General features: G+C 41.5%; 1 protein-coding gene across 1 annotated transcript in view; it reads left to right on the top strand.

Moving 5' to 3' along the window:
* Positions 1 to 4,666, top strand: part of HS3ST4 (heparan sulfate-glucosamine 3-sulfotransferase 4) — a 610,606-nt gene extending 605,940 nt beyond the window's left edge. The window contains exon 3 of the mRNA XM_007954172.1: positions 4,030 to 4,666. Coding sequence (XP_007952363.1) covers positions 4,030 to 4,666 — 637 coding nt within the window. The remainder of the gene's footprint in view (positions 1 to 4,029) is intronic.
* Positions 4,667 to 12,314: the final 7,648 nt, after the last annotated feature.

Genomic DNA, 12,314 nt, shown 5'->3' with positions numbered 1-12,314 from the left:
TATGCTAATTTCTCCACCAGGCAAATTCCTCTTGCCTAATAAAAGTGCTTGCCTAGAAAGCTCAAAACCCAGTAGCAATTAATTATTGACAGAGCATGCGAATTAGAGATAAAAGAAAAGTCATTCTTTCTCCACACACACGATAGTAAATAAATTTAATTATGGTAAGGGAAGCTAAGGGAGCTTTGTCTGTATTAAGTTTTATTGGCTGAGACATTTAAAAGCATGTCATCATAACAAAGAGGGCTTGTGTAATCCTAAATGTACCACTTTGGTGTAAGGCTCAGAAGTGAATAGACTTAATGGAGCACATGGTGGCAGATGGTCTGCTGTACCAACAGGTATTGAACAGGTTTATTGTCAATTAACTTTGGTCTACATATGCCTATAGCAAATTGGCTGTATAATAGGATCCTGAACATTGTTTTATCACTCATTGGCCTGCCACACTTGGGATTAGGGGACAAATGGTGTTAAAGCCCTTTAATATCTTGAAGTTCTCCAGTGAAGCACGGCCAGTCTGAAGGTGAATGCATATGGAGGGTGAGTGGAGCTGCAGACTTGGCAAGGGGAGCAGAAGACCTGATCCACAATGTGAGATCTCCCACTGACTCAGTGGATCACTTCAGGAGAAAAGAAACCTCCCTTGTATTAAACCTGTGCTAAGTGCTCTTACTATGTCATTTCCTTCTCAACTTAATCTTGAGGGAAATTTTACTATTTTACAAATGAGGATACCCAGGCCTGGAGTTATGACTCAACTTGCTGAGTCAAAAGCTTGTCTGATTCTTAAATTCCCTCCAGTCTGTGGACTTACGGTCCCTCATTAGCGCAGTAATGCCTTCTGCCTTCTGACCAGATCACAGATCAGTAAAGTTTTTCTTAAAGGAACGTTAGTAAATATTTGAAGCTTTGTGGTCCATAAGATACCATTCTAACTCTAGGTATTTGGACATGTCATTATAATAATAATACTTTACTTTTTTTTCTAGAGTCTCCCTTTGAAATCTTTGCTTCAACTCTTTCCTTTTTTTTTTTTTTTTAAATGTGATTTGACTGAAAGTTTACAGAGCAAATTGGTTTCCATTCAACAATCCATACACATTCTGTGTTGTGGCATTTCTGTTCAGCTCTTTTACTTTATGATTTCTTCTCACTTCACATTTCAAGAGCAAGTTTTAGAGTCTTTCCTGACATCCATTTTGGTCTTTTCTTTCTTTCTTGTCTTTTTAATGACTTTTTGCTTTCTTCATATATTATGTCCTTGATGTCACCCGACAATTCATCTGGTCTTTGGTCATTAGTGTTTTAATGCACCAAATTTATTCTTGAGATTGTCTCTGAGTTCAGGTGAGATATACTTAAGGTTATATTTTGGCTCTTGTGGACTTGTTTTAATTTTCTTCAGTTTCTACTTGAACTTGCATATGAGCAACTGATGATCTGTTCTGTAGTCAGCCCTTGACATTGTCCTAACTGATAATATTGAGCTTCTCTATTGTCTCTTACCACATATGTATTCAATTTGATTCCTGGGTATTCCATCTGGTGAGCTCCAAATGTACAGTCTCCATTTTATATTGCTGAAAAAAGGTGTTTCCAATTAATAGGTCATTGGTATTGCAAAATTCTATCATTCTATCTTTGGTGTTGATGCTATTGGATGATATAGGAAGGACCAAATAAAGATGAAAGGAATACACAGAGTCATTGTACCAAAAAGAATTGACTGACATTCAGTCATTTCAGGAGTAACATATGATTAGGAACCTATGATATTGAAGAAAGAAGTCCAAGCTGCACTGAAGGCATTGGGGAAAAAAACAAGCCTTCAGGAATTGGTAGAATACCAATAGACATGTTTCAAGAAATGGATGCAATGCTGTAAATGCTTACTCTTTTATGCCAAGAAATTTGGAAGACAGCTATCTGGCCAACCTACTGGAAGAGAGCCATATTTGTCCCATTCCAAAGAAAAGAGAGCCAACAATATGTGGAAATCAGTGAATAATATCATTAATATCATATGCAAGAAAATTTTTGCTGAACATAATTTAAAGATGGTTGCAGTAGTACATTGACAAAGAATTGCCAGAAACTCAAGTCAGATTCTGAAGAGGACATGGAATAAGGGATATCATTGCTGATGTTAGATGAATCAAAACTAAAAGCAGAGGATATCAGAAAGATATTTCATGTGTTTCATTGTGCAAAAGCATTCGACTTTGGTGATCTTAACAAATATGGGTAACATTGTGAATTAGAGGAATTCCAGAACATTTAATTGTGCTCATGCAGAATCTGTTTGTAGACCAAGAGGCAGTAGTTTGAATAGAATAAGGGAGTACTGTGTTATTTTACATCAGAAAAGGTGTCCATCAGGGTTGTATCCTTTCACCATACTATGCAGTCTGTTTGCTGAGCGAATAATGTGAGAAACTGGACTATATGAAGAAGGATGTGGCATCCGGATTGGAGGAAGAGTCATTAACAATCTGCAACATGCAGATGACAAAGCCTTGCTTGCTGAAAGCAAACCAGACTTGAAGCACTTACTGATGAAGATCAAAGACTATATCCTTCAGTATTTGAACATAAAAGTAAAACTCCTCACAAATGGACCAGTAAGCAACATCACACTAAATGGAGAAAAGATTGAAGTTGTCAATGATTTCATTTTACTTGAATCCATAATCAACCCCAACAGAAGTAGCAGTGAAAAAATCAGAGATCATATTGCACTGGGAAAATCTGCTGCCGCAAAAGACTTCTTTAAAGTGTTGAAGAGTGAAGATGTCACTTTGAAGACTAAGGTGTGCCTAACCCAAGCCTTGGTATTTCCAGCCGTCTCCTACGCATATGAAAGCTGGACAATGGATAAGGATAACCACAGAAGAATTGATGCATTTGAGTTGTAGTGTTGGCAAAGAATATTGAATACATCATGGACTCTGAGAAGAACAAACAAATCTGTCTTGAAAGAAGTACAGACAGAATACTCCTCAGAACGAAGGATGGCAAGACTTCTCATGTATTTTGGACATGTTATCAGGAGCAACCAGCCCCTGGATAAGCACATTATGCTTGGAAAAGTCAAGGGTCAGTGAAACAGAAGACCCTCAATGAGATGCATTCACACAATGGCTGCAAGAAAGGGCTCACACATGGCAGTGATTGTGAGGATGGCACAGGAGTGAGCAGTGTTGCGTTCTGTGCACACAAGGCTGCTATTAGTTGGAGTCAACTTGATGGCACTGACAACAACAAGATCTCTTTGTGTGGCAGCTACACAACTCTGCTGATGTAGTGTAACAGCAATAATAGCCTATACAGAAATGAATGAGTATGGCTATGTTCTGATGTGAGTTGATTATGGACACTGAAATTTGAATTTCATTTAATTTTCATACATCACAAAATACAATTATTATTTTCATTTTTTTTTCAACTATTGAAAGGTGTAAAAATCATTCTGAGCTGTGCCACACAAAATAAGACACAGCCAGTAGTTTATCAAACCCTGGACTAGATCATCTTCGATGTCTAGTTGAACATTTCAAACATTTTCTGAAAGCCACTACAGCAATAGTAATACCCTTCATTTATTAAGCTCTTACACCTGCCAGAGTATGGTAAATGCTTTACAGATATTATCTCCTTTTATCTTTATACTGCAGTGTGTGTGAAGTAGGTGTTATCCTCATCATCATTTCAGAGATTTTAAAACTCGGGGAGAAATGATGACCATGTCTAGGTTAAACATAACTGATAAGAAGTACAGCAGTGATTTAAAACCAGGTATGCATGGTTCCCAACAATGGATGCATGAGCTTTTTGCTGCCTTTTCTAATAGTACTGAAGTAAGAACTAGAGTCAGGACATAGAGTTAAGAAGAAGTTACAAGTGTTCTCAATTAATTTACTTAACCACTAGGTTGGTTATATAAAACATTTTGTACCACACAGGTCATTAAAATACTTCTGGATAGATAGAAATAACCACTCTCTTCTCTTTTCTTCCCTCTTCCAGAAATGTGATGCCTAAGACTTTGGATGGGCAGATAACCATGGAGAAGACCCCAAGTTACTTTGTGACAAATGAGGCTCCCAAGCGCATCCACTCTATGGCCAAGGACATCAAACTGATTGTGGTAGTAAGAAACCCCGTGACCAGGGCCATCTCTGACTATACCCAGACACTGTCAAAGAAACCTGAGATCCCCACCTTCGAGGTGCTGGCCTTCAAAAACAGGACCCTGGGGCTGATCGATGCATCCTGGAGTGCCATTCGAATAGGGATCTACGCCCTGCACCTGGAAAACTGGTTGCAGTATTTCCCCCTCTCGCAGATCCTCTTTGTCAGTGGTGAGCGTCTCATAGTGGACCCCGCAGGGGAAATGGCCAAAGTACAGGATTTTCTGGGCCTCAAGCGTGTTGTGACTGAGAAACATTTCTACTTCAACAAAACCAAGGGGTTCCCTTGCCTAAAGAAGCCAGAAGACAGCAGTGCCCCAAGGTGTTTAGGCAAGAGCAAAGGTCGGACTCATCCCCGCATCGACCCAGATGTGATCCACAGATTGCGGAAATTCTACAAACCCTTCAACATGATGTTTTACCAAATGACTGGTCAAGATTTCCAATGGGAACAGGAAGACAGTGACAAATGAGGCTCGAGGTGTGGAGGGAAGGCTGGCGAAAGCTTTGAAGGCTCCTTGCCGAAGTCCTGAAACTCCCCAGGTCTGCAGCCTCAGCCTTACTGGATTGTGGAGTTTCTTTCCTCCCTCGCCTCAGCAGGACTGCCTCCAGCACTATTGGTTTAAGCAAAGGGGTGGAGCCCATAGCATCTTCATAAGGACCTAGGCCTGGCTCAACAGCAGCATCTGGTTGGCCAGATGGCCACCAGAAGTCACTGCTAATCTTTGTCTTCTGCCATTTAATAGTGTGAAGACAAAAGATAGATAGTTGTTAAGGTCAGAGACAATGCCATAAATGTTTTATTTGAATGCTAGAAAAGAAAGTCTACTTGGTAGAAGCTCTCACTTTTGTTTGGGGAGCTTGGGTTCTAGCCCTGTACCCGGTACATCTGCTGTATAAACCTCTGCTTTGGCATCTCTCCAGAATGTTATTTGTGGCTGAGTATTCTAGGACAACTAGGGAGCAGTATCCTCCCTCTCAGGTGTCTCTAGCCTTCTCCTTAAAGTCCTTATCCCACAGCTCCTTGATTTGCCCCATCTCCCCAGTATGAAGGCAGAGGCATGAACATTCCTCACCCCCCCAAAAAAAGCTGGTAGCATGGAAGTTTTATTTCTAACAGCCCTCTAAGGGGTGTTGGGTCTCTCTCTTCATGAGTATCCTGGGTTATGGAAATATTTAGCATATGACCTAGTGTTGGAATCAGGCCCACAAGGTTGATCTAAGAATGTAGGATTGCACCTGAGCCCTGAGGTTGACAAAAATGAAGGTGAAGGAAGAAAGCCAATCCTGGTGGGAGGCCTCTTTATACTTAAAGACCCTCTCTTGCAGCACCATGATTCTGAGTAATGTATTTGGGGTAGGCTTTGTCCCTTAGTTTCCCCAGAGGGACAAGGACCAGACAGTTGACATGTCTCTTGTCCTGAATAACCCTTAGCAACTCACAGGGGAGGGGTGCAGTTACCACTCTGCAGCCCCTTCTCTTTGCCCCACCCTCACCCCCTCATGGTCATCTCATGCTTCATTTGTCTTATTCAGAGATGGCATGTATGAGGGCAGCAGCAAGAAAGCTGACTCCATTTGTCAGACCGAGTTTATGGAGAAGGTGGGGAGGGCAAGGGCTGTGTGTAGACACCCCCATCAAGGGCTGCCAAATAGTGTCCCTTCCCATTAGTTTGAGTTGATTCCAATGCAGCATTCAACACAAAGCACTTGTTCACAGATCTGAAAAACCAGGAGTTGTTCTAGTAAAATTGGAAAATGTATGAAGGGGGGAGTTAAATTTGTTCAACTGTTATTAAACTGTCATTTCTCCCACTAAATGAAAACTGTGTTGTTATGAAGCTTGATGCAACCTGATTCATGGGTTCCAGTGGTGTGTTTGTGTTGGTCACCTATACCCTCACTCCTTCCCTCACCCGGACTGCTGGCAGCACATCTTCTGGGATGGCCAGAAGGACCAAGCCCAGAGACCCTCAGAGCCAACAGTCTTCAGGGTAGGATAGTTCTTGAAATAGCACAAAGAAAGTCACTCTGAAGACAGTTTCTGCTTCCTCTGTCTTAACCAATCCTGACAAGGAATTGTCTTACTGGCCAGTTTTAGAAGCAGCCTTGCAAGTAAAAACTTTTTTAGCTAAGAAACTTGTTGTTGAGCCCTGAGCAACAGAAACAACTTGACTACCAAAACAAAAGAAGATAGAGGTCAAAATACACACACACGTGTGTGGGTGTGTGTATTTTCTATGCTCCCTATTCCTCCCGCCCACATTCCTTATGCTTTTGTGGGAAATACTTGCAAGGGAAGAGATCTCCAGAGTTTTGTGGCTCCTTGGAGGAACACTATCTCTTTTATAGTTCAATGGCAAATAGCTAAGGGGTGATCTGATAACTTAGGCAGCCAAAGGAGCATCTGAGTGTAGGGAAGCATTAAACATGTTCCTACCAACTAAGAAAGACTGTTACTATACCCTCATCTCTTCCATCCTGGGTGGATACACATTGACTCAACACTTTGATCACATTTTCCATATCCTTGGCTCTCCTCTCAAGAACAGAACATCAAGACCTTAAGAGATCTTTCAAAGGAAAGGTAGTAAGCATGTTTCCTGAGAGAGAGAGACCAGCTTCATCACTTAAATATGTCACATAAATAGGACAAACACATTCATTTTTTTAATATCGTTAAATAAATAAGTGATTAACAAACCATTCTCACCTTGGAAATAAATTGGGGAACCCTACTTAAAGTATTTATATACCCCTGCATAGAGCAGTAGACTGAAATTCTCTGTAGAAAGACAGCAGAGGCCTAATTCTCAGGATCTTGAGAACTTTAGAGTGTGTTTGGTGATACGGTTGAAAGCTCTTGGTTCTGAAAAGAAATGCAGTGTCTACACTAGCTTTATCCTTGTGACTCTGGGAGTTAGCTACTACACCATGTCCCTTTTCCAGTGGGGAAACTTGACAAAAGAATTATTTTCTATCCAGAAAATCTAAGTCAACCTGCTAAAATAGAGTAGGTTAATAGTACTTCTGCCCTATTTAAAAGTGAACATTGCAGCTTATGGGAGATTGAATTTTGTATTTGATTTCAATTAGCAAAGCATGAATTATATTTAATTTTCTACCCCCTTCCCTTCCCTCAAGTGGATGATTCATGGCTCAGGAAAGGCTGCTGCATATGGCTCAGAGATGAGAAAAGGAGAATTGCTTCCAAATAGTCGAGCTGCCATTGGTCCCACAGTCATCTCTTTTAGCCAGGATGATTCTGTGCGTGACAGAAATGAATATTTTAACCTTGCAACTTAAACCAGCTTGCACAAAACAACACCAAAGACATTCACCAGCCGCATTTGTGAGCCCAATTTGTCTTTAGACTGTACATGAGAACCATGATATCAGAGTAGTAAGGATGTTGCCAGTCACAGGGAATTCAATGAAACCTTCAGCTGTGCCTCAGATTGAGTGTTACACTCAGAAGACGTGATCTGCTCTGCCACCTGGTATTAGGAGTCCAAATATGAGCCTCACATCTTTAAATCTCAACCCTTTGGGTCTTCTAGTTTCCTGTCTTTCCTGTCCCCTCCTATTTCCCTGCCAAAGCAAACCTGTTCATTGCCTCACTACCAGCAGGAGACAGGTATCTGGGGTTTATTCTTGCCTCTATTTGCGTCTTAGACTAGTAGCATTATGATTCTGAACTTCATTTTCACATATCAAAAATGAGTATGTTTAATTCCTACTCTGCCTACTACCCAGAGTCACTATGATGATTAAAATGAGTTAATAGATGGGAAGGAATCTGAAAGGAATGAAGTGATTGACACAAAGGATGGTGATGCTGATGCTGATGATGTTAATGGTGATGGTGATGGTGATGGTGATGAAGGTGATGGTCATGATGACGATGATCATGATGATGAAGAAAAAGAGGTTTGATATTGAATACCCCACCCAGGACAATATACCTTTGTAGTGTTCCAAAGAAGGTGTTCTGGTTACCTAGTGCCACGCAGACAAGAATATACCACAAAAGGGGTTGGTTTTAACAAACAGGAGTTTATTCTCTTACACTTTGGAGGCTTTAAGTCCAAGTTCAAAGTGCTAGGCTCTAGGGGCTGGATGAAAGCCCCTCAACCTTGGGGTCCAGCTCTGCCTCCTGCTCTCGGCCCACTGAAGCTAGAGGCATTTCTTCACTCAGACAGCTGCTGGCTGCTGAGGCTGAGAAGCCCAAGGTTGACAAGTAAAAAGGCAAAAGTCCCGATGTTACCAAACCACACAGCAGATCATTAATTCAAGTCCTTTGAAAGTCCCAGGGTCGGCAGAGCATGGCAGGCTGCTGAACAATGACACAGCTACATGCATGGTCCAAGTGTGCGTAAGCTAGAAACCATTCCCCCAAGGCTTCTGCTTATATACAGGAAGCAAACCACACTCCCTAAGGCAGCTACTCAGCTGTTCACAGTAGATTTTACCATGGAGTTGATTACCAGTCTCATCGTGGGGAATACTACATCCAGCTGCCCAGCTACTCAACCAGGCCCAGCCAAGTTGACACACCAGCTGAACTACTACAGCAGTTTTACTCAGACTCAACAACCCTGAAAGTGCTAAAGAACAGTGAACCACCTTTGACTTTGCTCAGAGCCAGGCCTGACGGAAAGCTGAATTTTAGACATTCAAATGTAAACCTTCCCCCTACGCATAAGCAGCGGCCTTCCCCCATGCTATATACAGACAACTTCTCACTCTGGATTTTTCTCCCTCTCCATAGTCAAAGTCCTTTTGGATGCAACATGCCAAGGCTCATTCACACAAGGGCAAACAGAGATCTTCTTCGAATGGAAGTGATAGTGAAGTTTTCAAGATTCTGGGCTGTGAGTTCTGTGCCTGGGAAAGAGAATTATGAATGAGGGATGTTGCTATCAAGAATAATCTTGCCCCAGAGGGGACACTGATGTCTCTTTTTTAAGTGACTGTCTGAGTCATCTAGTGCTTCTATAACAGAAATACCATAAATGGGTAGCTTTCACAATGGAAATTTATTTTCTCACCATTTAGGAAGCTGGAAGTCCTAATTCAGGACGCCAATTCTAGGACAAGGTTTTCTCGGTTGGCTCTGGAGGAAGATCCTTGTCTCTTTGAGCTTCTATTCCTGGGCAATATTCATGTGGCTTGGCATCTCTCTGCCCCTATCTCTATTTCTCCCCCTTGTTTGTTTAATCTCCTTTAGTGACTTTTTTGGATTTTTGGTTTTTATATCTCAAAAGAGATCAACTCATGGCATGCCCTAGACAGACTAATCCTGTCTCATTAACATAACAATGACAACTCATTCCCAAATGGAATTATAACCACAGGCATAGAGGCTAAGAGTTACAACATGTTTCTGGGAGACACAGTTCAATCCGTCAATGTTACCATAGCCAATCCATTAAAAGGGAATATAAATCCTTCTAGGGCTACCCATTAGCCACTCCTCAGAAGGAAGATTGGGCAATCGACTTCCATACTGATACTGCCTCAGAAATCAAAGGAGGGGTCGCTGTGAGTCATACCTACTCTACAGCAGTGAGTGAGAGCTACCCACAACCTTGACATTGTCTAGGGACTAGGCCAAAGATGACAGCTACTTGTTGACTCCTACACACCAACAGAAATTTGCCTCTTCTGAAAACTGGCTAAAATCAATAATGTTGTTGTTGTTGTTGTTATGTGCCGTCGAGTCGGACCCGACTCATAGCGACCCCTCCTTGGGTTTTCAAGGCAGTATCACTACGGAAGTAGATTGCCCCATCTTTCTTCCGAGGAGTGGCTGGTGGATTTGAACCACCAGCCTTCTGGTTAGCAGTCAAGTGCCTTAGCCACTATGCTACCAGAGCTCCCAAAATCAATAATAGTTCAAATTAAATCATACTTATACATTCACACATAATGTAGTAGATTATAAGATAATGTAGATTTGTAAGTAATAATGTGGTATCTGTGAAATACCTCATAACATGGCTGAAATTGGAGGACATTATGCTGAGTGAAATAAGTCAATCACAGAAGGACAAATATATTATTTCACTATTGTAAAGAGACAAGGAAATGTTTACATATGGAAGGAAAGTTTCTTTGTTGGTTTCTAGGATGGGAGGTGTGAGGAGGGAAAATTGCTAGATAGATAAGAGACAGGAATTGATTTGGGTGAAGGGAGAGGCAACATACCAAAAGTGAGTGACCAACACAAAAACACTAAGGAAAAGAAAGAAGTGCACAAGACGACAAAGATAAACACTTTTACATACACGATACTGCATTATCAGATTAAAAAAAAAAAAAAAAGATAATGTAGGTTTGTTCACCAGCTCAGTGATGATCAATAAATGTTACCCACATTTTACAGATGAGATGTCTGAGGGCTTGAAAATTTAAGTGACTTTCTCAAAGTTCCACAGAAATATAATGATTGTAAAACCAGAACATGGGTTGCTAAGCTGGGGGTAGTTGGAGAGGTAAGAGCCAGTACAGCCTGCCCTAAGTAATAGCAGTAAACATGGTTTAAAAGGGTATTTTCATAATCATTTCTCTAAGCACAGAAAGGTCAGTTTGTGTAGCTCTGGGCCATTTGGAAAGATAATTCTGAAATACACAGCAGGATGGGCACTGGGTTTTAGTTGCAGAAAATAATGACCCACTGAGAAGTCATCCATGAGGCCACAAGTAGACTAGAAGTAGAATAAATTTTGGGGTCTCAGTATCTAAAAGCACTACAGTGTTTTCTAGCTCTTATGGGCCCCATCCTACCATGTTTTTGTGGGGCATACATTGGACTGAATGTGAGACATGGAGCTCATTTGGGTTAGCACTTCTCCTGCTGGCCAGTCTCAAGTATGCCAACCTCATCCCTTGGTGCTCTTACAAGAGAAAATGGAGATCAACATTCAAACTGAGGCCTTCTTAGACTCCCAACAACAGTAACAAAGACTCCTCTCATTAGGCTCTTGGACAGATGGTTCCTGGGCAGCTTATTTCATATTCAGTTTCTTGCTCCTCACTCTTGTCTTCTAGCACCCACATATCTCATTGTCTCTATTCAGAGATGCCTTCCCTTACAAAGATGCCAGACAAGCTATCCCATATGCCTTAGGAACCTGCACCTTAGGCATTTTGTCAGAGGAGGCTGTTGTGAGGAAAAGGTAATGGGAAGTCAGGAAGAACCTTTATGGTTGCTCTGAGGACTAGAAAAAGTTGATGCAACCAATAGGGTGGACTGAGAAATTTGTTTTGAAGAGCTCTCAGAGTGCATGTCTTATGTCTTCATTTTATAGACACAGAAATGGCATCCTGTCTTCTCTAAGGTTGCATAGAAGAGCCAGGATTCCAAGCTGGATCTACTGATTTCTTGTCCAGTACACTTTCTACTACATCACTTGGCAGCATTTCAAAAGACAGACAAAGGTTATTTTAAAGTATCTTTATCGAACAGATTGGTCTCAAAAATGAAATGCTTCTACAAATGCTAAGAGGGAGACTTTTCCAGAACACAAAGGTTGAATGTGTGCTTGACACTGAATATATCTCAGCCTTGATTTATCTGACTGCAGTCTCCTTTTCTAATGGTGTCCCTAAAGACAGAGACTTCATGTCATGAAATACGGACTAGGGTGGAATGTGAATGTTCCAGCATCCTGCAAAGAGCACACCTTGGGGTTAAACTAGACCTGTGTGTACCTGATCAATGTATACACCTTTCCACTGTCCTTACCCAGTTCTACATCCAGTCTGTCAACCATGACTTGGAGAGGCAGCTTTGGCTAAGTAGACAGATGGAGTCCTGAGAAGGCCATTGGGAGTCATCTCCAGAATCAACTAAGTTAGACATAGGAAGAAATTGAAGGCAGTTACTGTTGTTAAATCAAACCAAGTAGGTAGAAATTCCCACCATTAATTCCATTCCTTTACTTATTTGGCATTTGTTGTAGACTAATGTGCCATTGGGAGCTCTGGTAGCATAGTGGCTAAGACACTTGCCTGCTAACCAGACAGCTGGTGGTTCAAACCCACCAGCCACTCCTCGGAAGGAAGGTTGGGCAATCCTACTTCCGTAGTGATAGTGCCTTGGAAACCCAAGGAGGG

Source organism: Orycteropus afer, unplaced genomic scaffold (assembly GCF_000298275.1).
Source record: "Orycteropus afer afer isolate SDZICR_OR568_19922 unplaced genomic scaffold, OryAfe1.0 scaffold00438, whole genome shotgun sequence".
Taxonomy (NCBI): domain Eukaryota; kingdom Metazoa; phylum Chordata; class Mammalia; order Tubulidentata; family Orycteropodidae; genus Orycteropus; species Orycteropus afer.
Note: the sequence above shows the minus strand (reverse complement) of the source record. Positions and strands in the feature narration are given on the sequence as shown.